This window comes from Corvus cornix, chromosome 1, assembly GCF_000738735.6.
Source record: "Corvus cornix cornix isolate S_Up_H32 chromosome 1, ASM73873v5, whole genome shotgun sequence".
NCBI lineage: Eukaryota > Metazoa > Chordata > Aves > Passeriformes > Corvidae > Corvus > Corvus cornix.
In genome coordinates this window covers 31,094,763-31,122,754 of record NC_046332.1, presented here as the reverse complement: position 1 = coordinate 31,122,754, position 27,992 = coordinate 31,094,763, and the positions used below count along the sequence as shown (strand labels likewise).

General features: G+C 46.0%; 2 protein-coding genes across 7 annotated transcripts in view; one reads left to right on the top strand and one right to left on the bottom strand.

The window, feature by feature from the left end:
• Positions 1-14: 14 nt before the first annotated feature.
• Positions 15-27,891, bottom strand: USP35 (ubiquitin specific peptidase 35). Of its 4 annotated transcripts, none has more exons than XM_010401021.4 (11): positions 27,707-27,891; positions 17,208-17,904; positions 15,916-16,051; positions 11,539-11,668; positions 10,033-10,134; positions 8,021-8,179; positions 7,072-7,265; positions 6,865-6,958; positions 5,232-5,338; positions 2,740-3,955; positions 15-1,591 (listed from the first exon to the last, which is right to left on the bottom strand). In XM_010401021.4, exons 2-11 carry the CDS (start codon positions 17,887-17,889, stop codon positions 1,421-1,423), a joined length of 2,991 nt encoding a protein of 996 aa, XP_010399323.2. In that variant the 5' UTR covers positions 17,890-17,904; positions 27,707-27,891; the 3' UTR covers positions 15-1,420. The 4 variants fall into 4 exon arrangements, with proteins under 4 accessions (XP_010399323.2, XP_039417919.1, XP_010399324.2 ...); XM_039561985.1 differs by lacking the exon at positions 27,707-27,891 and adding an exon at positions 27,036-27,113; XM_010401022.4 differs by lacking the exon at positions 27,707-27,891 and adding an exon at positions 22,782-22,884.
• KCTD21 (potassium channel tetramerization domain containing 21) overlaps positions 27,182-27,992 on the top strand; it is a 14,086-nt gene continuing 13,275 nt past the window's right edge. The window contains exon 1 of one of the 3 annotated variants that reach the window (XM_039562046.1): positions 27,182-27,236. The gene's annotated coding sequence lies outside the window, so the exon portion shown is untranslated. Of the gene's footprint in view, positions 27,237-27,343; positions 27,406-27,992 lie in introns of those variants that run through there. The other 2 variants (XM_039562035.1, XM_039562062.1) reach the window with 2 other exon arrangements.

The window sequence follows — 27,992 nt, the reverse complement described above, 5'->3', positions numbered from 1 at the left end:
ACTAAGTCTCTATGTTGAATTTATTCATTTCCTTTATTTATATATAGGAAAGGCAATAAAAGAATATGATAGTATACACCAGATACTTGACCCCAAGTGTCCTCTCTAGCAGACTTTCTGCTCACATTATCTGTAGCAATGTCTGTGCTTTGCCTTTTCCTCCAGAGCAACTCAATATTCCTACCCCACTACCCCATGGTCAGGATTAGGCCCTGCACTTAAGACCTAAGGCACAAGTCTCTGCCACTTGAGCTAGAGAAATCTCTACTACAGGTGTGAAGGAGGAGCAGGCAGAGGACAACAGCTGAGGGGGGACATGGAAGGAAGCTGTGGTCCTGTAGATGTGCTGCCCGGGGCTTGAGTTGGCCATCTGCCATCAAAATAAGCCCCTGTCCCATTACTGATTTATATAATACATTGGTTTACATAGTATATATTGATATTGGGTTGATATAACATATCTGGTTGGGCTACTCACATTGCAAATCAGCATTAAAAAAAAATAGATCTTGAGTTAAGGAGAGGTCTGTCATCTGCTGCTCAGTTCAGGGTATCCCAAGGCAAAGCCCAAATTTTAAAGGGCAGATCCAGCCCAGAAAGCCATCAAATGACAGCAGCAGCAGGAGACTAATTGAGTCCTAAAGACAATCTGGAAAAACAGCTGTGTGTCTAGGCCTGCCGTGCACACTAACAGCATCCAGAGGGCATCAGTAATGCAGTCGGTCTTCACTGGAGCCCAGAAACCCAAACTGGATCAGGTCAGTCTCTCTTGGCTGGAGGGGTTTATGCCCCTCAGTCTCTTTTGGGTATCTTGCAATGCAGCATAAACCCCCTCTGGCTGACCTGCCACTGCTCGCTGTTACCAAGCAGGCTTACAAGCTCACTGCCCCACAGACCAGCATTGCTACATTTTGGCATTTTCAGACTTTTTTCTACCTTCAGAATTTGTCATGGTGGGTTCCCAAACCACATTAAAAAGAAATACAACTGACCAGAGGTCCTCCCAGAATCAACTTTGCGCCATGGGAAGGGCTGCAGACGGGACATGCATGGGATATCTTCATCCTTAGGGCCTCGCTGGGTCTGTCTTCCTCCCCATGCCTGTCCCCATTGCCTCCTCAGGCTGGTGGCATGGCTCACAGCAGGCAAGACATGGCTATGCTGAAGCAAAAGGACACTTCTCTGAGCTGTCGGCAGCTGCTCATCTCTGCGTTAGCTTAGGTACATTAAGGCATGAAGACCAAGTGCATAGGAAGCAGCGAGACCCTCCAGGCGCCTCCAAATCAGCCCCTGAGACCTTTTCCATTGAAATGTTTCTCAAATCCTCCTCCGAGATGCTCACCGTCGTTGGGGTGAGGAAGAGGAGCCTCTGGCTTCAGGTTGGCCCTGTGGACACTGCCCATCTGGTTTAAGCCATTGGCTAAAAGACGAGTCCATGGAAGGAGCCGGATCCGCCCCCACCCGCTGCTGGGCTGCAGCCCCCAGACGAGCTGTCATCATCCTTGTCCCTGTCCAAGTCTCTCCACCAGAGCGGGGATTTCGGCAAGGCAGAAGTATAGGCGGCTCTGTTCCGCGCTTCTTTTTCCTGCTCCTGGGAAAAGGAAGGGGGAAAAATAGCACAAGGATATCAGCAGATAAAGAACTCAGGTGGGGGGATGCTCCCACCATCCCTAAGGAGCCAGGAACCTGTAAGGTTCCCCCTGGGAGCTTCCTTCAAATTAAACTGGGGTGTGAAGACCATGTGCTCTAGAGCTCAGCAGGAGGGATGCAGCAAAGCATTGCAGCTCTCCAGGGATCAAACCCAGCCCTCCCATGTCACCTATGGGAGAGGAGGGACCCCTCAGATCCCCCCACATGCAGCTCATGTCATACGAGACACTGCTGTTTGGAACGGGTTGAACTGTATCAGCTGAATGCAATCTGTTCTAGTTTGTATTCCCAGCTCACCCATCTGCCCAGGGAAGCTGTGGATGTCCCACTCCTGAAAGTGTTCAAGGCCAGGTTGGATGGGGCTTGGAGCAACCAGGTCTAGTGGAAAGGGTCCCTGCCCATGGCAGAGGGGCCGTAACTGGATGGTCTGTAAGTCCCTTCCAACCCAAACCATTCTATGATTCTATGATGAGAAGAGAAGAAGGAAAAAAAAAGACCTGGCTTGCAATGGCTCAGGTAAACATCAGAGGTGGTAGGAAGGAGCACCTAGTTACCAGTGAGTGAAGGTGGGAAGGAGAGGAAAGGGTAGAATGTAAGGAACAAGTTTTTTACAACGAAGGTGGTGAGGCACTGGCACAGATTTCCCTGGGAACACTCAAGGTCAGGCTGGATGGGGCTCTGAGCATCTGATCTAGTTGAAGATGTCCCTTCTCATCCTTCAGGGGAGGTGGACTAGATAGCCTTTAAAGGTCCCTTCCAATCCAAACTATTCCATTATCCTATCTTTCCCAGGCACTTCAAAGAAAATTTCAGGTTGAGCTTCCAGGGGCAGACAATAGCGAGTCAACCCCAAGCACAGCCACAAGGTGTCTTGTACCGATCTCAGCACCCAGTTTCATCAGGAAACTATAACCTGTTTATATCTGGGTGCTAAAAAGGAGAAGGGATTTGGCTTCAGAGAGTGGGTGGGTATCTGCAGGATTTTAACCACGGGACAGGATCCTACTGCTGCCTGGATGGGTGGGAATGTGGCCCTTGAGTCAGACAGTCACAGGATTGCACCCTGCTCTGCATAGCAGTGGGAGTTACCTGCAAGAAGAGGATGTTGTCTTTGGAAATGGCTTCCATCAATTCCTTGTGGAGAGAGGGTTCGCCATGCAGGCGGCCGGCCTCAGCCAGAGCCTCGTGCAGCAGGCAGCTCTGCCGACCCGGACGCTGCCGGTAGAAGAGGACGTAGGCCGTGTCTTTGGGGAAGAACGAGGTGACGTTGCTGACCGATTCGAAGGAGGAGAAGGAAACTCTGGTGTCATTGAAGAGGTACCACTGGATTTCAAAGTCCAACTGTTTGTCAGAGGCTGGTTTTGGCACCCCATCCCGGGGCTGCCCGTCAGGGACAGTGTCGGTGCACTCCCTGGAGTAGCAGTAGTAGTGGCCACTCTCAGAGGAGATGCCTGAATGCACCACCACACTGCAGAGGTCATACACAACAGTCATGAAGCCGCTCCCTGGGACAGCACCATCCTTCCCATGCTGGCAAACCTCCTCAGTTTCCTCTGGAGCAACAAGGATGGGTAGCTTGAGTACCACAGGGATGGAGACATTGTCCAAGATCTTCTTCCTCTTCATAGTCCGTGGGTCGAAGGAAAACCGCAGCAGTGTGAGGATGAGGTAGTGTGGACCCTCTGTCAGCTCTGCCACCTTCTCAGCATCCTGCAAGGATGCACATTTCTCACAGTGGTATTTATTCTCTGCTGTCAGTCTCTCTGGGGATAGAAAATAGTTGATTAAATCTGGCACGGATCTGGAGTCCTTGGGAGCACATGCCTGCTCCCCAAAAGTTGAGAGAGGGTCTTTGGCTGCATCCACCCCAACATCATTGCCACGTACAGGATTTGCTGCTTCTCCTGGTTCTTGGAAGCGTAATGTTTCCACCGACACCGGTGGGGCTGCATGGTCACTGGCCTTGGGGGCCTTCCTCCGGATCCAGGGAGAGCCCGTAAGCTGGCCTGCATTTTCAGGAGGCTCAATGAACTGTGGGCCAATTTCTTCCACTGGTAGAATAGATGTGCTCCCACGCACATTCCTGTCCGATGGAGGAAAAGCCAGGGACAGGTCTGTGAAGGCTTCTTCTCGGGAGGAAACATTCAGGCACTTCAAGCAGCGGATCTTTGTCATCATTTTACCCCCAAACATCTTCTCAATCAATGTCTTGTTTAAGTAATGATGCTCCACCGCCTGAGACATCAAGCTGGATTCCTTGAGTTTCTGGTAGATCCTTTTTCCAGTTTTTTCTTCTTCATGCAATCTTTGGCAGGGGAGAAAAAGGCTGCATTATGCATCAATACAATGCCAAGAGGTAGTTTCTAAAGTAGGGCTCTGTTCTTCACTGCAAGGGGTTAATCCCAGTTAACCTGCCTGTACCCAGGGGTTCTGATGCTGTGGGAGAAAGGTGGGAAGGAGTCAGACAGGATTTGGGAACCTGAGTCTTCACGTGCCACTGACCCCACACTTCTAGAGGGATCACTGAGACACCAGAGATTTGATATTTCTAGGTAAAAGGCAAAAATCAACATTTTACAGAGGAGGGTGAGTGGCTTGTCAGGCAAATCTCTAAGGTTGGTACAATTTTAGATTAGCTATCAGGAAAAATTTCTTCAATGAAATGGTGAAGGGTAGTCAGGCATTGGAACAGACTGACCAAGGAAGTAGTAAAATCACCATTCCTACAAGTGTTAAAAAACGTGTTAATGCATCATTTAGGGACATGATTTAGTGGTGGACTTGGCAGTGATGCCTTTTCCTGGTCTTAAAATCAGGAGTCATACACGGTTAGAAGGGGAAAAGGGATTTTACCTTGGTATTTATTTTAAGGATCCTTAGGTGCACACATCCAGGTCATATGATCGAAATGCACCCCGCAACCTGCCCACCCCAAAAGATTGGGTATAACATTATAGGTCTTGCTAATTATCATATCTATCAAAGATTCCCCAATGAGAGGCTCGAGTGAGCCCCCCTCCCCAAGGAGCCTTCCCCTGGATGGTTCTATCTTGGTTTACAGAGTATGTTCTGGAGAGGACCTTGGGGTCTGGGGCACACTGATCCCTAACTATGAAGCTTCTAAGATGTTTAGTCTCCTAGCTTGACAAACAAGTCTAAGAATGTGGGCAAAAAGCACTAGGAATACAGAAGTTGCAAAAAAGGTATAACAGGGATATAAAAGAAAAGGCAAAAATTCTTCATGGCATCAGCAGTGCTGGGTTAATGGTTGGACTTAATTATCATAAGGGTCTTTTCCAAACTTAATGGCTATGTAATTCTATGAATGCCCTCTGTCTTCAGAGCAAAGGCAGAAATTTTCAAGTTGAAGTTCTGACCTTACCCCTAAAATTGTCCAAACAGGGTTTTATTAAGGAGCCTCAGACCAGTCTCACCATCTGTCACCCCAGCCCTCCACTCTCCCAACTCCTCTGAGCCTCAGCCACTTGCCCTGTTTGCATGTGGGTCAGCATTAAACATTACACTGGGGTTTAGGGATGTCGTTGTCACCAGGCTCCGAAATCATGGCATTCGTCACGTACCGGTCCAGCAAGTACTTGAGGTACTCTGAGCAGTCCTGCTGAGCTCCAGGAGTGAACCAGGGTGGCCAGGAGGCAGAGAAGAAGCTCTCAGGGGAGATGGCAGGTCGCTGGCAGCAACACAGAAGAAGTGCATTTAGTCCTAGGGATTTTTCCTCAATTCACACAGGGGGATGGAGAGGGGAGGGGAGTGGTCTTTTGGCTGCTTCACTGGGAGCACAGTGTTCTGTGCCTGATAAGGTCCCTTTTTTCACCCTACAAAGGCTGCTAACCCCAGTGCACAGGAAGACTTTCTTAGTTTGCTGCAAGCCAGGATGGTAAGGATGAATTTCAGACACTATTTTACATACACTTCTATAAAATATCCACGTGTTTATCGTTCAATTTTGCAATGGTTTATTGGCCTGATCCAGATAATTCTACTTAATTCAGTCTGAATTTAATTTGCCTCTCCATTTAATTTGATCAGGATCTCTCTCACCAAATCCTTTCATTAAAAAAAAAAAAAAAAACAAAGCAAAAAAATCCACTAAACTCCCACCCAACATTCTGATCACTACAGGCAGGTAATCTGTGTTACCAGAAAATGTAATTGTCGTCATTAGGGAGCAGATGTCTAATTAACATGGAAAAAGACCCATCTTAAGCAAAAAAGTAACTTCAAGAACAACCCAAAAAAGAAAAATAACCAAAAGGAAATTAGCAGGAAACCATTAACCATCAGCTACACAACAAGCAAATATGCTTCTGTACTTGCTCATCACAGAACACAGACACCCTAACCTGCCATCAAAACCTAGACTCTTCTATGACCAAATATTAAATTAAACAGGATGTATATATTTTCCCCCCAGGTCATCTGTAGTGACACAATACCACAATGCTACAAGCCAATTCTGCCAATCAAGGCATGGGAAATGGAGAAGCCTGGATGACTTGCTACCCAGCAAGGGAAAATTCACTGGCTTTCCAAAATCTTGTCTTTCTAGGGACAGAAGGACACATTTTCAAGTGAGGAATTAGATATGACCTAGCTGTATCTCCAGGAGTCACTCCATTAAATTTCATGTTTGTCATGGAAATATTTACAATTAGTTTAAGGGTGTTATTTTTATTTTACTTTCCCTCACATACAGAGGATTCAAAGCATCTGGAATCTAAGGGGGTTTTATTATTATTCTTTTAACAAACTCACTTTTAAGGCAATTTTCATCGATTGCTAGTGTTTTGCTGGGGAGCAGTGGGACAAGAGAGCTGCTCCAGTCTTCTCCCTTGCTGCACAGCAAGAAACAAAACCTCTGCTTCTCAGCTGACCACAGATGCAAACTATTACCTAATGGACTTCGTTGTCAAAACTATTAGTTATTACATCAGCCCAACCCAAGAAGACCACAAGTTAAAGACAGGCAGCCTGGCGTGAACGTAGCCCACTTTCCCACTCTCATGGGTGATAGGAGTTTCCCTCCTCCTCTCCCAAAATCAGCCTCCTTCACATAAACAAAATTCGTCCCATTACAAAAACCCACCAAGATCCACAGCTCCTTATCAGCACGTTAGAGCCGGCAGGAAGCGACTTGGAGACGAGCCTTTCCGCAGCCGACAGTCCAAACAAATACCTAGAACATGAAATAATTACCTGACTGTGCTCCAAAAATGCAAAGAGCCACTGGAGCTTTGTCATCAGGGGCTGGGAGTTGCCTTCAGTTAAATTCAACACTGAATGCCGAAAGCTGTGAAAGAAAAGCAGAGATGCAATCTGTGAGATGAAAAATCAGAGTGGGACACTCAAGTGGGAGCAACCCCTGGAACAGTCTTGAATGGGAGCAAGGGAGCAAAAACTCACTCTGAAGCCATGAAAAGAGACTGTATGATGCTGTTCATGTAGCAGGTGTTTCCCAAGTTAATTAACCCAATCTTTCCCGTCTCTGACTTAGATGCCAGGCGTGGGTAGAAGCAGGCTAGCTCATTCTTCTGGGAGGTCCAAGCATTTTGTCCCAAGAGATGTTTAATCCGGTCCTCATTTGGAATTGGGAGAGCCTTGGAAAGAGAGAGCTGTGTTACAAATCATTACCTGTCCTCACAAGGGGAAGCTGAGGGGCAGGCACTGATCTCTTCTCTCTGGTGACCAGTGACAGGGCACAAGAAAACAGCACAAAGCTGTGTCAGAGGAGGTGTAGGTTGGATATTAGGAAAAGTGTCCTGCACAGGGTGGCTGGACACTGGAACAGGTTTCCCAGGGAAGTTGTCATGGCACCAAGCCAAGAAGCATTTGGACAATGCTCTCAGGTACATGGTGTGATTCTTGGGGTTGTCCTGTGCAGGGTCAGGAGTTGAACTCGATGATCATTGTGGGTCCCTTCCAACTCAGAATATTCAATGAACCAATGACTGATCTTTTCCTATGAAGAATTAGTAATGGGCAACTGCAAAACTCCTCTGCTAGAAGCATTCACACAACTCATTTTACCTGCTCTTCACATGAACCTGCCTCCATGCATGGAAGAGTTTACCTGTTTGTATTAGTCTTTAGAGGCATTTGAGAATAATGTTATAGCTAAAACCTACAGGCACCATCAGGACTTCTGCAGGCCCACCATTAGAGAAATATCTTCCCTCAACCTGCCTACACAGGGCTCAAACTCAGAATTTTAATCCCCTTTCTTCTACCACCGTTTGAGGTGTTGAGGCTAGGACATCCCTACCAGTGGGACAGTCCCTCTATTCCAGGCTACCAACAAAGATGTCATTTCCACATGGGAAGCAGTAAAATGACTGAGCAGGGCATGGCTTACTTTAACTGCTTCTAGGACTGGTTCATAGAGGTCTGGGAATCCTGAGAAGCGGAAGAACATGCAGTGGATGAGCTCAGCCAGCTGCTCCAGGGAGCTGGTTGCAGAATTGGAATCCTCCTTCTTCAAAGAGGCCACCAGCCTGGGGATGTGAGGGAGTAGCTGGAAAAGAAAAATTCACTGCAAAAATTACTCCAAATTATTCACAAAATTTTAATACATTTAGGGGAATGAAATTCACCTGCAGACGGAAAAGAGTGAACAGGAGTTGACTTCAGTGCCATTCTAGACTTCATCCTTCACCCTTTGAACTCAACAGCAACTCTTCTGTTGATTTTGGCAACCTTAGAGGGTTTCACATTGCATGACACCTGCAGGTTTGTGCTGCTGCTTTGCTGAGCAGCAATTGCCAATCTTTAGTCTCCCCTAAATCCCACACCCACGGTGGGAAGAACATGTTGACTGCCAAGTGCAGGGATTCAAACCTGCAAGGTAGATGGGATTAGCCTAAAAGAAATGCCTGCTGTGCTCTATGTTATTTTATACTGAATACACTGAATTGGAATTGGTATGGTCAGATGGGTGACAACATGCATATAAGCAGCACAGTCTTTATTGTGCTTTCATCTCAAAAACGTAAAAATGCAAAAGCAGATGCAAAGGCAAGCAATCCATTGCTCACGGGCACCCTCTGCTGACCCTGCAGCTGCACAGAGAATTAATAACTTCTTTCCAACCCTGCAGATGTGCTAGAGTGACCCAGGCACTTACACAACCTTTTTCATATTTATATTTTAAGTTATTTTTAGCCCAGAATAATCCTGGTGTAAAGTATCAGGACTCCAGTCCAGCCATTTCCTGGTCCCCTCTTCCTCACTTGGTCTTCCTCTGCTCTTTTTCTTTCCCTTCAAAATGTTGGGGATTTTAACTATTTACTTTCCAACAGGACAGGTTTGTTGGGGAAGCAAATCAATTGCAGCACCTTTTTATACATCAGAATTTTGCCAAGCTGTGATGGGAACAATTCTCAAAACCCTTCCAAAGTGCAAGGGCAAATACAAAAAGACATGGTCTTGCCCTGTTGGTTTTTGGGTTTTCTAAATAAAGGAGGAAATTTATGCTTATGGGCTACAGATGGATACTTCAAGCCAAGAGCAACTAACAGCTTTTGGAGTGTTTCAATATTTGATGCCCAACTGAAGACAACACATTGGAATGACTATTTTTAGAAACCAAAGAGTTTCTCAAGAAATTCAGGTTCCTTTAAAGTATCTCAAGTTGAGGAATGAAAAGGCATCAGATGAAAATGTTGGCTAGCTTTGATTTTTCCAGCCTTATCTGTCTATTCTGTGAACTTTAGGTGAAAAGCCAAATGTAAGGGCTTTAACGAGAAAGTATAAAACCAAACGTTAATTGGAGTAATTTTTCATCACTGCTTTTATCAGTTCAATCACTACAAGCATGCTTTTGCCTTCAGCCTCACTTTTTAAATTCAGCATTCCAGAGGCAGTACCAGCAGGAAGCAGAGCTGTGCCTTAGTGCCAACAGCAAAACAAATTACAAAATATCACTGTGGAAATGAAAAGTGGGTATTGAAATGCTGCCAAAAGCTGGTTTTGCTTTTAACAGAGAATTTGTGTAGTGAAGTATTTTGATCCAGTCTTCTGGTCTTGCTGCATTGATTCTGTACAAACCTTCCAAAGATGGCCCACCACTGAAAGAAATGGGTGCCACATGTTGGTTGCAATTTAAAGTCACATTTGGGATGGGGACCACTAAGTCCAACAGAGAGTGAGGCACCTGCTTAGGAAAAGCAAGGGCTGTTTAATAATGTATTCCCTGCCCTCCACAGTGGGGCCCTCTGAGATGTTCTCAACACAAAGGCTCCACCTAACGCACTCCAAAACCAGAGCGGCAACATCTGCCATGCCTTAGGTCCCCTCCTAACCCTGCTGCCCCACAGCAGGGTTACACTGAGGAAAATGCCCTCATCCAAGTGCCAGAGACAGCCTTACCAAGTGAAATGCCTCGTGGGAGTGCTGGAAGCTCAGCAGCATGTACTGCAGGACAGACAAAGCTCCCTCCCTCACGATGGGGTACAGCAACTTGGAGAAGACCTGGTAGGGGAGAAAAAAAAATCAAATTGGAAGGCAGGATGGCACTGCAACCAGCAGGAGAAGCAAACAGCAGGAAACAGAGGCACTGGGCATCGACCATGGCTGCTGGTCTCTTCCTACTCCATGCTGGATGTTGAAGCAAGCAGCCTGTAACTAGGTCTGCAGAGTAATCCCCTGTCCAGAGCACTGGCTCGGGGCATCCTAAAAATATTGTGGGGGTTATACTCACCCTTTCAGGCTTGTGTAATGCCTCTATGACAGTGCTGCATCTCCATATCTCCTCATGAAAAAGCCATGCAAGCACAGTAGAATGCTATGTTTTCTAAAATGTGCCTCTTCTACTTTATTCAAGTATTTGGAACTTTATCACTAACCTTGAAGACAAAGAGATAAAAAGGCTACGTAATGATATTTATTCTACTTTACAAAAAATACCTGTATACCCTCTAGTGCTCTCAGATTGTACTTCTGAGGGTTTCCAAAAATCACATGTTATTTTATGGGCTGTGTTCCTTTCCTATGCATTAACAATGAAAGGAAAGATAAAGAAAAGCCAGAGATGCTTGGCTACTGTCCCACTGCTCAATGCACTTGAGGGATCACAAGGACAAATACAGTTATTGATAATGTTCCAATACTGATAATTATAGAATCACAGTATCATTTAGGTTGGAAAATATCTCTAGAATCATTAAGCCCAACTGTTAACCCAGCACTGCCAAGCCCACCACTAAACCATGTCCCTAAGAACACAGTCTTAGTAATGTCTATGGTGACGACTTCTGGCAGCTCAGCCAGGTGTTATCCCCATTATTCGAAGGAGGGAAGAGCAGGACCACAGCATGGAAAGTTTTTGAAATAGTGACCAGTTTCAGTGCTTGATCACAGTTTTCAGAGAGAGCTAGTACTCACTGCTGAAACAGGTGATGGCAACAGCAGCAGGGGGTTTATCTACACTAATAAAAGAACTAAGCCAGGGCACAGGCTTTAAAACTGACCTGTGACTGTTCAGACTGATAATATGCTCACTGATATGTATTTTCCCTCTGCCAGCCAGCAATGACCCAGGCACAGTCAAAGGAGAGCATGACACATTCCCAAAAGCAAGTTTCACAAGAGCTTCATAGTTTGGGAAGGAGAGTGTTCAATTGGCTTGAAAATCCTTGGCTACTTTATTTCATAATCTTGAAGATATCAGTACCTCTGCAGACCACAACCTGAAGAATCCCAGGTTGTTCTAAGGAATATCATTCCTAGCTGCAAAACCAGTATCCCTTGGGACACCAAACTCTTTCTTCTCTATACATCTCAAGTCACATCTCATCATTTGAAAGGCAAGGTGGTATTTCAGGAGCGAGATGGTATTTTCGTGGTTCACATTCACATTTAAAAGAGCCAACTGACCTTTTCTATTTTTGAAAGAGTGACTTCGATCAAGATGCTGAACTTTTTCACTGCAGCCAAACCCTTCAGCAGAGCAATGATCCACTTGTCTATGTTCTTTCCCAGGGGCCAGGACACCCAGTCAATCATCCTGAAATGAAACACAAACTCTTAAATAAATTTAATGCACATATTGTAAAAGCCAAGCTCCACTCTGTGTCAAACCTCCTCCAAACTGATGTCCAGTCACTGGGATGAGACAGTCTCTTCATGAGGCATTTCACATGTTATTCAAAGCACAACAGAGCCTGAAGTGGAAATACCCCAATGTCATCATCATGCTGTGGTTCATCAGAGGATCAGACCCACATCCATAGAGTACAGTGGGAATTTTTCCCACAAACTTCAGTCAAGTTCAAGTTTTTAACACTGGTGCAGTGCTCTATATACACTCACATGAGGGTTGGAGTGAGGTCTCTGCATTGTCACCATTAGAAAACAAGCAACACTAGTTTGATCTCTGCATTGTCAGTGATAAGGAAAAAAACACTCAGACTCATATCTTTTAGTTCTCTGTGGGAAACATTGATTTCCAAAAACATATTAAAAAACTCAACCTGGAAACCCTAACAGAAACCAATTATTCCTGAATGTCACAGGTAAAAAATTTCATCTCTAGCCACTCAACCAGCATGTTGTCAAGTTTCTGCAAGAAGTAAGTGCTTTACAGAAGTCTGTCATAAAACAACAACCTCAGACTAAGTGATGACACATTGCTTCTGTTTAAAATTAATGTTAAACAACTGGGAAGTAATTAAGACGTGGGATCTCCAAGTATCAAACTTTGCTGACCATTTCAGTACCTTTGATTTGAAGACATCCCAGGCCTTCAGGCTACACCTCAGCCCAGTTACCTTACCCAGTTAGTTCCTTTTGCTTATCAATTTGTATCTCATGCAAAATATAAGAAGGGAAGACAGATAACTAACCACCACAAGGCAAAGAGCAGGAATTAATGAACTGGAAAAATTAAAGTCTAGACAGTAAAAAAAACCTTGAAAAGCAGAATATGTTAGGATGTTGAAAAATAATAATAAGTCAAGCCAAGCTGGATGATAAAGCAAATGCCAGAGAAGCTTCCATAGACATTTGCACCAGAGGAAAACAAGGAGAACCGTGCAATCACTATATGTGGTGAATCTGATGAAGATTAAAGATATGACAGGGTTTCTAGATGTTACTTCCAAACTAAACACATGAATTGACTCCATATTCAGCAAGAGGAAGGAATTGATCAGGGTGACAAATGGATGTAGGAAAAAGATATGAGAACAAAAACTAGAGCAATGACAGCTGATACAAAAGCAAAACACGAAGTGCTCATGGACTCCAAACAAGAGGAGTTAATGATCTCCATCATGTAAAATTCAACTCTGGTTGGTTTCAATGACTCTAACTTTTCCATGGTGCTTTATGTGGGAAGGTGGTTCCTACAATGAAAACAGGCAATGAGTGGGAAGAATGGATAGAGTGCCACAGAGGGTCATCACAGGTGCCAAACTCAGGTTTGTCGGGACATTGGAATTTCTAGTTAAAGGACAGAAGTAGATCATATCTGATTGGCTCCCTGAAAGGAGGCTACAAACAACGTTCTTCAGGATCTAGTGATGATAGCACAAATATCCTGAACAGGGCTAGGAAGTTTGTGAAGATGCACAGCTGTCAAGCATCATCAACACAAGAGGAAGATCGAGGAGTCACAAGGAAGACCCTGAGGATTAGAAAAGTAGAACTGGAAGGAAATGTATTGTTTCAAAATGCATTCAAGGCACTAGAAATGGAGGCTACATTACAATAACTTATCTGCTTGAAGACAACCAGGCAGACACCAGGTGACTACAAGTTCCCAGTGAAAGAGCAGCCATGGCAAAGACCAGCACCATGCTGTGCTGCAGAAGGAAAGGTGTTCTCTATAGCAAAACAATGACACCTCAGGCTGTGGTCAGGCTGCCATGATGAACATGATGCATAAACACCACCATCTGTGCCCAAGACCAATGAACTGTGTTGAAGAAACCTGCTCAGGTGGTGAGAGGAATGAAGAACACTTCCTGCAAGAACAGCTTAAAATAACCTGGCTTGTTTAGCGCAGCCATGAGAAAGCAGAGATGGGAAGGGACTGCTCTTCCTGCACATATTGAAGGAATAAACACCAGGGAGGCAAAAGATATTTCAGCTATTTCTGTTGGCATAAGATCAAATGAACTGTAAGATGGCCAGAAATACACACAGACTGGCTGTTAGAAGAGGGATTCGACCCACTAAAGCAACCCAGTCAGTGGTGGAAGAGCTGTGAAAGAACAGCAGTGGGAGCACTGTCCTGCTTTGAGCAGCGGAGTTGAACATTCATGAAAGGGGTCTGTAATGTCAATGCTATAAAGCAGGTAGATGGATCCAGAGATTCAAAGATCCCTGTCTTCTTTAAACAGGCATAAAATAACCTTATTTGCTTGAAGCTATATTTTGCCAGCACTGGTGGCTGTTACAGTGCTGCCCGTGTTGCTAGAGCAGGAAGAAATTACATTTTAAATTCATATTGCACTTTCCACATTGTAAGATCCACAAATATTTTAGTCGTGATGACCCCAGTTTGACAATGGAGTCATTGATTTGGTATGCTAAACCTTTAGAAGCCCAGATCTCCAGAGGTAGCGAGTGCCTGCATAGCTGTGTGACATCAGATGCCTTCTGCATCTGGACCTGAGCTCTTTGGAACAGATACACCCTCAGGGAAAAAAAAAAAAGCAAAACCCAAATCTGTGAGTACCTCTGATGTCACGGATGCACAATAATAGAGTTTATCTAAAAACAGACAAACTCTGTAAAAGAGATTGTGGTGTACACTTACGCCAGCAGGTGACAGCCTTGCTTTTTTTCTACCACTATTTGTCTTTACATGCTTGACCAGAAGCTCCATCCTAAGTCCAGTTCATTCCCCTGCTACTCCCAAACCCAAACTTCAGAAGAAGACACTTCTGCATGCAACCAGTTTGGCAGGGATACTAAGCTGAAGGATTCTTCAGTATGTCCATTTTCCTTTGATTTTCTAGGCATGGAGCACACACACGTCATGCTGGTTTTGGGGCACCCATCTGCCATAAACATGCTGCCAAAACTTCAACATTTCTCCTAAGTGATCTTAATTATGTTTTGCAGGCTCTGACTAATTATTTACTCATCCTCCTACGTGACAAAGAACGTTTTAAGGAATGATGCAATTGATTTGGCAACCTCTATATTTAGATATTGGCACTCTTAGAAGATTCATCATCTGGAGCTTGCAGCAGCAAGTGTCCAGAAGGAGAAAAAGATGGAGAAGAGGGTTAGGAACTGAACTGATTACTTAATACTTTGTCTTGGGTTGCTCTGGACTCTGGGAAAATCATGACCTTCTCCAGCAAGCCAAAGAGAAGTAGCCCCTTTCTGCATACATAAAATTCCCACCAGGAATAACGTGTTTCTGTCATGTAACCTTATTGGGAGGGACATGCAAATCCTGTAACAAGAAGAGGAAAAAAGATGCTTCCAGTGAGATCAAGTCACAGCAGCTCCCTTGTGTTAAGTGCACACACCACTGCATGTGAATATCATCTATTTAAATGGAGACCTCTAAGGAAAGCATGGGTTAAAGATAGAATCAAGGAATGATTTAGGCTGGAAAATACCCTTAAGATCATTGAAGATACCCCTAAGTAAGTGCAGAACAAGGCACAGTAGCACTGCAAAGCTGTAGGACTTGGACATAAGGGTGCAAAGAAGATCTGGTGATGCCAAAGAGGACACTGGTGCTACAAAGACCAGGTCTAGCATGCCCAACCCACTACTCTTCATCAAGCTTTGGCAAGGTCTCCACTGACTCTGTCTGTCCAGCTGCAGCACACCCACCTGACAAAAGCCAAGGTGGGACCTAGAAACAGTTGGGCATACCTCCCCCACATAAGTCTTCAGCTGTGACTGGTGGCTTAAGATGATGTCCTTCTGAAGGGAGACAGAGATCACAATGAAATAGTGAAAAGGAGATTTTTGGGGAGAAAAAGTCCTCAACAACTTCAGGGGGAAAAAAAAAATCAAACCTCTTCAAGATAGCCTGCGTTGGACGTCCCATAAATATTATTTATTTCTAAGAAAAGAAACTAAATTAAACCAAAAAAATATAGTAAGTCATAATCATAGCAACAACCATTCTTTATTCCTGTTCTCTAGGACCTCAGGGCTAGAAGAAATGATACAGAAGTTTTCTTTTTCCCTACACACTCCTCACCAGGCAGCACCAGCCAAAACCACACAGAGCATTTCTCCAAACTGAGTTATGACACTCACTAATGCAGCCTCTCCTACCTGCCAATGGCCATCATCATTTGCACATCAGTGATGCTGTCATCATTGGTTAGGTTTCTTATGACACCATCCATGAGCTCCAGAGGGACAAACTGAACCACGCTGGCCAAGGCATTGGATGGCGCTTCCTGCTCCTCTGCAAGACATGGATGAGCCCCAGCAATGAAGATGTTAGTCAACAAGAAAACCAGGCACACAAGGTCATTTCTTGTCCTAAAAACCAAATCATTTCTGCCCACATAATTAGAATCATAGAATTGTTTAGGTTGGAAAAGTGTTCTAAGATCAATTCCAGCCCTTAACCCAGCACTGCCACTAAACCACATCCCCAAGTGCAGCATCCAAACGTCATGGAGTGGATACTGAGCTGCTGCCAATGAGCAGTGTAGAGTCCACCACTGGCTGTGTTAGGAGGATAATTCCCCAAATCCCAGTGCTGCACATAATGAAGCTGGATCTTAGCAAATGGCTGTTCCCTGAAGCCATACATAGCCCCAAGGGAGGAAGAGATCACAGGCATGGCAACATGTTTGGCCCAACTCAGGTACCAAATTTCCTCTGCTTGCTCTCTTTTTACTCAGTAATGCATATAATTGCAAAAGGATGCCACTGCAATTTTGCTTGCCTCCAAATGGGCCTCCTTCCAAAGGATGAGGCTGTCATACTGAAAAACCCATCTCCTGTGGGCTTAGGAATAGCTAAAGCAGGAGCTCGCCAGCCTTTCATGGCACTGGTACCTCCAAAAACCTTCTGAAACCCTGCACAATAACCTAAAGGCTGCAGAAGTTGGATAAATATAGTCTGTGTCACCTTAAGATGCAACTACCCTCCAGACAGTCAGTAGGGCTCTATACCTCTAGGTCAGTGAGAAATAACTGCTTAGCTTTATCCTTAGTCTCTGGTAGGGAGCAGGCTGTGGGGCACCACCAAGTCAGCCGTAAGAGAGTGGCATTTCTAAAAGCTCTCAAGTTCCACTCTAAGAAGCTGCAGGTAAGATGCTTTCCCTTAAGCCTAGCTGATGCTGGAAAGTGCTGAACACACAAACTTGTGCTGCAAATGCTTCAATCCTGTTAACAGCTCCTGCCTGCAGATTCTCTGTGGTTTCAGGGGCATATTGTTTTCCCAGCTCAGAGCCCTGGTAACTTTTAGAGATGCTTGTCTATTATATTTCATCTGTGGCTGCATTTCTGTAGTGGATTAAAACCCTGCAAGATAACAAACTAATTGAGTTTGACTTCATCAGAGCCAACATTTACATACCCAGCCTTTTTTTATTATTATTTTTAAATTACCTGTTGAAGAAATGATAGTGAACAGTTCTTTCAACGAGGGCAGGATGGCTGAGGTCTGAGTCCTCCAGATCCTCTGCAGGAGACCACTCACTTTGTTCACCTGCTCCAAAAACTCCATGATCTCCTCTTCCCCCTCGGATACGCACTGGAACTGCCCAATGCACCGGATCAGCTGCTGACAGAACAAGAGCTGGTGTTTTCCTGTGGGAATGCACTGAGGATGCTGGGTTAAGAGTTTGCTGATCTTCGCACACTGCTTGGGGCTGGGTCTCTCACAGACTTTCCGGAGCACCTCGATCCTCAGTAAGCTGAAGATGCTGTTTGCTGATGGGCTTTCCAGGACAAACTGCAGTCCTAACTGGATATAATCAAGTACATAATGGCTTCTCTTCCCCAGAGGTCCATAGCCTTCTTGGAGGAGACTCAGCAGGAAGCGGACGTTGAAGAACTCCTCAAATTCCTCTGGGTGATAGTGGCCATAGACCTCCAAAACCTCTTTCCCAATCTCTCTTTTATACTTGGTGTCTCCAGTGAGATAAAGCTTGGTGGACAGCTCCAGCATGGACCAGCACTGCTCGCTGTCCATGGGCTGCTTCGCCGCCTCAATGACACGCCTCACAAGCCCTTGCTTCACATTGTTGGGGTAAGAGGACATCACCACAGCTTCTAGTATCTTATCCATCTCTGCTCACTGCTCCTAAAAGAGAGGGACAGAGCAGCAGGTTAGTTCAAGGAGGGTCTGCTGAGCCTTCAAGCCCAGGTTGGGGCAAGGGAGGTCAAAAAAGCAGAGCTATCTGGAACCACTCTGAAGAAGATAATTCTTGTGGCCTTTTCATGTAGCATTCAGAAAAGTTTCCACTCTGGTGATGTTTGACTGAGACTAAAGCCCCCAAACTGAATGAATACACAAAGATACAGAACTTCTTCCAATTAATCACACATTTGAGCATTTTTGTCCTGCAAACAACCAACTCCAGACCCACAGATGGGACAAGTGGGGAATTAAGGGAGCCAAGGTCTTACACTGGTGTCTGCTGGATCAGGTGTCCTCAAGAGGAAAAGATGGTCCTGATGATTGTCTTCACATTCAGGGAAGGAGAGAAAAACCCTGGGAAGCAGAGCTGGGATTGCAGCCTCTCTGTGCAATGGCAGAGGTGTTTGTTCAACATTTACACTGTGCTGTCAGCCACTCCATCTGAGTGGTGCAGTCTTGGCTGCTCCCCAGGGTCCTGCCGCATTTGTATGCAGGATCAGAGTGAGCAGGGAGAGAAACTGCAGAGTCAGGCAAAGTTTCCCATTTGTCACAGCCTGAATTCACCAGCAATAAAGCATTAGAGAAGAGTTTTTTAAAAAAAACAAGGAATTCCCCAAAAAAAGCTCAGAAACATTTATAACCAGGTGTTGGACGCACTACTGCACAAAAAAAAAACCCCAACAGAACCCAAACCATTATAGAGTGATAAAATTAGACGGTCAGGATTTCTTATAATATATTACAGGGACTGTAAAGGCTCATCCACAGCAGGTCCCCCCAGAGCATTGTGCTGCACAAATACACACTTGGAGAAGGTCTCTTCCTGCCTATAGCCTGAAATGAGCCACGCTCGTGTATCTGACCAGAATAATAATCACCACCTTTCTGTTCCTGAGCTCCCTAATCTGTGAAATGAGAACAACACGCACCAATTCCTAGCGGGGTTGGCTGAAAGATCCTTCATTAGCACTTGGGAAGCATTTGAAGTTTTTCAAGTGGACAGGGTTATATAAATGAAGAATATACATGCAGGTGGCATGTACCCCAAGTATGGTTTTCACAGATGACATCCAGAAGAGACCTCAGCAGATGCCATCCAAGGACCATACCATCCCTGGAGTAAGCCTGTATCCGAGCCAGAGAGTATCTTTTCTCCTGGTAGACAGCTGCTTGAGGGTGGAGAAGTAAAACCCATGCCAGACACAAACATCAAGCTCTGACTCACAGCTGCTTGGTTGGGAAGCCTTCCCACTTCACCAAACATCACCTCTTCCCATCATTGCTTCCCCACAATCTCACAGGATGAAAAAAACCATTATTGACAAGTATATAAATACATATATAGCCACCTCCAATCCAGTGATGGCTGCAGGCTACATTGCAATGGCTCTCTAGGAACCCCCTTGCCCTTTCTGGCCCCTGCCTGCTGACTCATACATTCCTCTGCTCATGTGCTGGATTTATTTTTCCCCACCAAGCATTACTGCTGCCTTCCCTGCAACAAGCTATGGCAGAGCCAATGCTCTCCATCACACTGTTTTCCCAGGATAGAAGACATAAGCAGGACTCTTGAGGGGCCAGCCTGCATTGAACCAGTGGCAAATGAGGACAAGATAAGAGGAGAAGACAAAATCCCACAGATAATGTCTTTTCACCTCAAACAGAAAGTACCATGGTGTCAGCAAAGGCTAAAAGTCAACCTGGAGAGCAGATGAGGCTGGCAGACAGTCCAAAATCAGGAGAAGCATTTGTCCTTGCTGTAGCTCAGTGGTCACCTTGGCCATACACAAACTGGCACACACCTGCAATCAGGCTGGTACCCCTTTCCCCTCCTCTCTGCAGCTTCCCAGCCTGGGCCCAGACACCCTGTTCATCCAGCAGATAGATAAGGGATGAGGAGGAGATAGGAGGATCTACAGTGCTCACTGGTTATGTCTCACCATTATTTCCCTGGAGCAATCCATGCTGAGCCTGGCACAGTGTTTTGGAAACACCACACACGCAGGACAGTCAAAAAATGGCTAGAGTTCTTTTAGACCTAACCGAATAAATCACCACAGTCCCCTGGTGTATTTGGTGTTGGGTGCTCTCACTGTCCCTCTCAGGGGTGATGGCTGCCCACTAGTGTACCACTATGACTGTGCTTTTAGCTACTTTAGCCTTGTCAAACTTCACCCAAATTTTTGGGGCAAAGAGTCTAATTTCATCTGAATTTTGAGATAAACTTGCAGCTCCTTCAAGGGTGTGGTTCTTCCTCAGGCTGATCACAGAAAGGGACATGAGGATGGGCTTCCCCGGTGTTGCTGCCTGGAGTGCAACTAGGTCTCCTCTGACATAGTGTAGTAATACAAGGCTGAAACAAACTCCCTCCACAGTCAATAGGCAAACAAGTCCCAAAGGACCATCTTCCTCAGCAGGAAACATCATAATGACTTATATTGACATTAGGACCTTGAAGATGCACAGGGGGAACCACCTGAGTTGACCTTGTGGTGAAGGGTCCATGCTCTCCTCACCAAAGAAGGGCTTTACAAGACAAGGCTGAGCTTTAGGTAATACAGTCCCACCTGCACTCCTCCAGCCACCCTGGTGACATCAAGAAGGGACAAACAAGCCCATGGTTCTGCTGGGTCTCAGGGTAGACCAAACTGCTCCCGGGGTGTGGGGCAGACAAGGCCAGGATGGAGGATGCTAGCCAGGGTATATATTACAATCTTAGAACAACATTAAAGCAACATTCAAGCGGCTTTGTAATATGCAATAACAAATATTATAGTCTTAAAACTACACTAAAAAGCATTCTACACTAAAAGATCATTCACATGTCAAAGACTAAGAATTAAGATGGTGAATTCAAGACAAGCACAGCTCCAGATGCTTTCAGAGCAATATTAGTTTAAGTATCTAATATTAACTTTTTTTCCCCCCAGGACCTCCCCAGAGAGTGAACCAGGGTTTTCAGTGGAGGAGTAAAGTGATTTGGAGTGTTGTCTGTAAGATCACTGTCTCATTTGTTGTAGAAATTGGAAGTGTGTCATAAATAACCCAGGGAACTGCAAGAGAGGGAAGGACAGTTCATTGTCGGGCAGCTGAATGCTGCCTTGGAGATCTGATCCCTGGCTCTCCTCTGTTTAATACTGAAATAAAGAGACTATCAGACAATCGGGCGTCTATAATGAGCATCCCTGAAGTAGAACAACCTTTCTGCACTTCTTCCTTACCAGCATTAACAACACACTAAAGAGCTGGGAGGATTGGCTCACTCCTGCTTGTGAACAGAACCGAGTTCCTGGAGCACACAAGGATGAAGTAGAAGGTCAAAGAGTTAATTATTAAACTGAAGAGTCACATTGAGGTTCCCATCTGTTTTGTAGCTCACATAAAACAGAGAGTACACAACATGAGCTTTGCAGGGACAAAGAAAAAATCCCATGAAACGGCAAAACTGTTCTGCTACCCCAGTGAATGACTGGCAGGAACAAACCAGGCAAAATCACAGAAATGAGGAGAAGAAGAACCTTGGGAGGTCTCTAGCCCAAACCCTGCACACAGCTGAAATCAACCCCAGCTGCTCAGGGCTTTATCCATTAAGTTCTAGAAAATATCCCGGGGTGGAAATCATACAACACCCCTGGGCAACCTGCTCCTGTTCTAATTAGCTCATAATGGGAAGTTTTTCCCTATTTCCAATTGGAAGCCCTTGTTTCAATTTATGTCTGGTTTTCTTCTTCATTCTTCTGCCTTGTACTCCTGTAAAAAGCCTGGATTCATCTCCTGAAGAACCTCCTTGTAGGCACTGGGGGTCTGCTATCAGTCAGGCCCCAGCCTTCGCAGTTCAAGGGGTTAGTCCATCCCAAGTGTCCATCCCAAAATACTTTGCATTTGTCCTTGATGAATTCCATGAGGTTCATGTCAGCCACAGCATGTCCTGGCCCTCCTATATGGCAGCCCTGTCCCCAAGCATATTGACTATTCCTCAACTCTGGCATTATTCACAAACTTGATGAAGTGAATTTCATCTCCTCCTCCAGATCATTCATAAAAAAAAATTAAGAAGGAAATGTCCTAGGATAGTTCCAGCCTGTTTCCTACCCAATTAGCAGTCCACACATCTGTCTTTGATACAAGGATGGTGTGGGGCATCATCTCAAAAGCCTTACTGACATCAAAGATGCCTGCTGACCACAAAATGGGTCCTTGCAAGGACAGACACCCTACCATGCTCTAGAAACCAGAGAGGGAAAAGGAATTTAAGCAAAGAGCAGCATTGGTCAGCTTAGTGTCACTCTCTAAACTGAGTAAACTGCAAAAAAGACCCCAAAATCTAACCTTGGGATGAAAAATCACCTTTGGCTTTGCTTGGGTCTAGTCTTCATACTCTGTACTGTTCAGAGCTGTACTTATAGTTCTCTTCTGCCTATTCTTTCTCTTTAATTAGGATTCATTTCAATTGAAATCTATCCAATTATTTCTAAATCAATTCATTCCTTTATCCTTGCCAGCAGCAGATTTCCAGCAAAGGTTCCCTAGTACATTTTGCAGAATGCAGCAGCAGTTCCCACAGCCCAGGTCTTAACAAAGCTCTGAAAACATAGATGCAAAATGTACCTTACCTTTAGGAAATCTTAGTAATAAATTCAGCACATTTCCCACAATGGCATCATAGAGACTTTGATAAATACCACTAAAGAGGGAAAAATAATTCCCACCATCCAAACATCAAGTGATACATAAAGTGATTTGCTTCTTACTTACAAAGAAGAAAAATATCTACTTCCCTGAACTCCCTGGAGGTCTGGAAGTACAGAAATGAGACTCACCTTTTATTGTCCTTAACTCCTGCTGAAATGGTTTCTTTTATGTCAGCCAAGATATTACTGCTATTCCTGCTGCATCCTCCAGGCAGCCAGGCAATTAGGGCTCAATCCTGCAGCATGCTGAGCTGCTGCAGGATAAAAGGGAGCTCACATAATGCCTTGCTAGAGCACAAAAAATACTCTGTTCTCTAATATTTCTACAAAATTTGCCATGACTTGGTATACAGCTTCTTACAAGGACCAGCCCTGCTGTCCCCTCTCTAGGTCTGTTTTCCAGAAACTTCAATGTAATTGTGTCCTAATGACTTTTTTTGCAGGGAGCAAATATCCAATGAATTCATAGGCAAAGAGGATTTGTTTTGGTTCAAAGTACATCACTGTTCATCCAGCTAAGAGGGGCAAACCACAGCCTGAACATCATTACCACATCTAAGAAACACCCACATTGTTGCAGCAATGTGAAAACTGAGGCACATCTAGACCACAGAATCATAGAATGGTTGGAAGGGACCTTAAAAATTATCTATATCAAAGCATTTGCTCAAGGAGATGGAATAGGTTATGACAGAGCCAGCAGCCAAACCTCTCCAGACCTGCAAATATATTAATGGTGATGCTCCACTGTACTTCGCTTTCAGCTGCTGTCTGAGTTGAACCCCATAAAGTGCAGTGCACCAGGTTAATTTTTCTGAGATCTGAGCAGCAATTCAGAGGTTATAACTGCAGAAAATTCCCGTTAAATAGCCCTTTAGAAAGAGAAATGAGACTCTAGCCATTTGCAGTGATAACAGGGAAAAATTGCCAGCACAGAAGCCTGGCTGAATTTTTTGCATATGATTATAATCTGTCTTTCTAAATTCACCTTCTCTTTTCAAGGAGATCATATATTCCTTGCTTCCTGTCCCAGACTGCTTTCCAGTGGCAGATTGCACTCGTGTTGTGTGTCTCCTACTCACTAGAGTTAATTACTTTTGGCTGACAAGGCTCTTCATGCTTTTCTTTCCTTGGAATCAGAGCCGCCCTTTAGTACAGCAGCAATGGAGATTGCCCTTCGCCACAGGCAGTAGCAGATTTGGGGCAGGAGCTTGTCCCTATGCTCTGCAGGACCTTGCACCCTGCTCAGTAGCTTTCTGTTCTCTCCAGAGAGTAAAGGTTTATGTAAGGCATTGTCACCCAACTGGACTGCGGGCATTTTGCATGCCTTTGCTGTACATCAGGAGCTCTACCTTGGGAACAATGAATTTCTCTCCTGTGGCCACACTCTTTTAGAGGTCTCAAAAAAGTAACCAACCAGAAGATATCTACTTGTAAACAGCTTAAATTTATCACATAGTAGTCCCTACCTTGTTTAAAATTTGTTGATGCTTTAGATCCACAGACCACTGTGGACCCTTTTCCTTTTTTCTGCAGTACCACATATTTCATTGTTCTTTTTTCCTCTAAAACATCATAAATATGTTTGACCACGTCATACAATTCTATCAGCCCTCTCCAAGTGACAACAGTGCTGGCCAGGCTGCCCTACCTCAACCTATCTATCTTACCTACCCTACCCTGCTCTCTTATTCCTCCAGTGCTTCTTCTTTGACCCCTTTGGTGCACACAGACCCCCCCCCCCCCCCCAGTTTCTCCTCTTGCTCTGTTTTTTGCTGTTAGGCACTCAGTCATCGAATGAAAAAAAGGCTTTGGCTGGATGTCAAAATGATCTGTGCACTACCAAATAAAGCCTAAGGCTCTAGCATTTCATCCTCTCTTTCTCCAGTCTCCTCCTCCTAGCTTCCATTCCTCCCCTCCAGTCAACAGCCACATACACACATCTCTACTACCTACCAGTATCCTTGTCTAATAAAGCATCTCAAAACCATCACTAGCGTGTTATCAGCCATCCTGGTACAGATACAGAAAGCAAGACACAAGGAATTAAGTTCCTCTCTCCCATTGCCTTGAAAACCGGCAGCAGAGAAAAGCACACGAGACGAGGTTTGCTCTAACCACCAGACCAGCAGTGACAAACCACTGGCTCTGTGGCTAAGCCCAACACCAACCCCAGACAAAAATAACCCACCCCAGCTGCTTTTGATTTCTCTGAATTTATTCAGCATTGGATGCCCAAAAGCTCTATCCTGCTTGCAGTAAGTAAGTTTTTCCTCCTCACATTCTCCAGTTGAAGATATCTTCCTCTTCTTTCCCCAAAAGACCTCTGCTTTCCTGCTTAGCTAGAGCTCTCAGCCTGGGCTGTGACACACTACTTCCATAAGGCTTTATAGTGAGAGTGCCCAGCTCCTGCACTGACCTTCAGGCCAACGTCCTTTCTATCATTGTCCCTGGAGACTCTAAATACATCTACTCCGGAAAGCTGGTTGTTTTCCTGAAGGTATTTATAGCATTAAAATCACTATTCTTTCTTCAGGTTTCTGTCTGCTTTTGTCTCTGTATAGAAATTAAAACCCTGGATATAACCCAAGGAAAAACCACGTCCTGTTCACCAAAGCATACCAGACTGAGGGCGGATACTGCCAACGCTGCCTGGGATTCATCAGACACTGCTTCACTGTTTGGAGACACAGAGATCTCCAATCTTTGGTGGTGCCTTCAGGAAAGGAAAAATGGGGTATGATGCCCATTTGAGACCTCAGTTTCCCTCCAGCCCCCAATATATTTGGCTTTGCATCAGCCAATTCAGAAAGCAGGAAGGCAAAGTGAGACCGTGGCAAACTTTATGGACTCCATCACAAAGGTGCCCAAGGCATTTTGAGACCCCCTCCTCAGGTGAAAGCTCAGCTGCATCCTTTCAGACTAGGTAGGGCAGGCAGTTGAAATTTCCCTGCCACCAGATGCAGCAGGGCATAGTTGAGCTCCCAAAGTGCTGTGAAAACCTCATAGCAGTGCAAATATTCCAACATCTGCTCTTATTCTTCAGTAACACCTGCAAAGTCCAAGCCAGGGCAGATCTAAACTGAAAGTGGATTGGATCTCAGCTAATCTGAATTTGACCCTCACTTCTGGACTCTTTTGGCTCCCTATGGGATGGGAACATCCCTTGGTGTCTCTCCCTAGGTCAGCTTCCCTGGGGAAAACCTGAATCTGTCTTGGCCAGTTTCTTATAACAAGATGCTGCCTCGTAAAGGCAAAGCCTTTACAAAGCCCTGCAGGCACTGGGGGAATGCACACACCCCCACTTTCCAATGTTGCTCCTGTATTTCTCCCTCCAAGCATTCACCTATAGCCTGATTCCCAAAAAGCCAAATGCTTGAGCACCCCTCCTCCACCATTCCGTTCTGCATCTTGACCACAGAGCATCCCTCTCACCAAGCATCTCTCTGGGAATCCCAAAACCTGGGCCTTTTTCCCAAACTCCTCCCTACAAACATCCCTTTCTTGAGCATCCTTCCTGCATCTCGACCTTTCGAGTAGTTCTTACTCCAACCATCTCTCCTGCATACCTCCCTCCAAGCCCTCTGCTACATTCCAACCCCAAAGCATCCCTCCCTCCCAAGCATCCCTACCCTTACCCTGAGTATCCGACTCCATCCTGACCCTCAAGCAGCCCTTACTTTCAGCTCCTTCGTGCATCCCGACCCCTGAACAACCTCCTGTATCCTGACTGGCGAGCATTCTTGCCTTTGAGCATCCCTCCTGCACCACTTTCCACAAGCATCCCTCCTGCAGCACTCCCCTTGAGCAGCCTATCTGCACCCCTCATTCCATGCATCCCTTTCCCTGACTACCCTTCCTGCATCTCTTCCCCTGAGCACCCTTCCTATACCCTTCTTGCTGAGTATCCCTCCTGAGTCCTTCACCCCGAGCATTCAACACCCCAAGCGCCCCTCCTGTACCTCTTACCCTGAGCACTTCTCCTTCATCACTTACCCTGAGTATCCCTCCAGGACTCCTTTTCCCGACTACTCCTCCTGCACCCCTTCCCCTGAGCACCCCTCCTACACCCTTCATCCCGAGTATACCTCCTGAATCTCACACCCCAAGCACACCTCCCGTAACTCTCACCGGAGTATCCCTCCTGCATCCCTCACCCCGAGAGTTCCTCCCGCATTTCTCACGCCGAGCATCCCTCCTGCATCCCTCACGCACCTCTTTCCCCGACTACTCCTGCATCCCTTCCCCTGAGCATCCCTCCTACATCCCGAGCCCAGGCTCCTGCACCACTTCCCCAGCATTCGACCCCCCGTCCTTGCGATCACCCCAACCCCTGACCGCTCCGCTCCCGCACCCCTTTCCCTTACCCCCGCCCCGCGTTACCTCCGGCCGGAGCCGGGATGCGGCGTGGCCGGCTGCGAGCCGCAGCCCCGGGACAGCGCTGGGCAGGGCCGAGGGCGGCGGCGAAACTACATCTCCCAGCGGGCCGGGCCGAGCCGTGCCGGGAGCGCCGCGCCCCTCGCTTCCTCCGCCTCCCTCCGCCTCTCGGCCAGCGGCGGAGCTCGGCGGCTGGAGGGGGCGCAGGTGGGTCCCCGGCGGGGCTGGGGGGGATCCGCCTGGCTGGGGGGCGTGGGGAGGGCCGGAGGCACCCCCAGCGGAAGTCCCCCGGCGGGGAAACTGAGGCACGGGGAGGAAGCGGGGACCGGCGGCGGGAGCCGCGGAGCTGGTCTGCTGTGGGATGCGGGAAGGACGGGTGAGCCCCCTCTGCGGGGGAATTTGGGGTTATTTTTTTAGCATTTGATGCTAATTTAGTAGTGTGAGCGCCTGGCTGTATAGGGAGGAGCCGTACCTACGATTGTCCGTAACAGGGTCGGGCTCAGTGCCACTTTGCAAACTTTGCACATTCCACTGCCCCCTTCAAATAAAACATCTCCGAAATTTAGGTATTCACAGCGAATCCAAACCCACACCCGGGACACGCAGCCAGCTGGGTCCGGCTGGGCAATGGGCGTGATATATGCCCTCCAGAGGGTCTAATTCTGGGTGGTGCCTACCTTGTTAGCGTGATTTCTGAGGGGGTTTTGCTGTGGTGCAGCAGAATCCGTGCTGGGAATTAGCCGCCCTCTAATTGCAGGGATGCTCTGGAAGCGATGGTGTCAGTGGGAGATGAGGTGGAAACTGGATTGTTGAACTACCCCGTGTGTCCATCAAGCAGGTGGTGGGCTACCAATTGTGTGTGAAGTTGTTCAGGGACAAAATAAAGTGATCCATGAAGGAAATAAAGAGTATCTGGAAGATAACTCCAGGGATGCCAAGTAATACTTAAATGAGTGTTTGGAC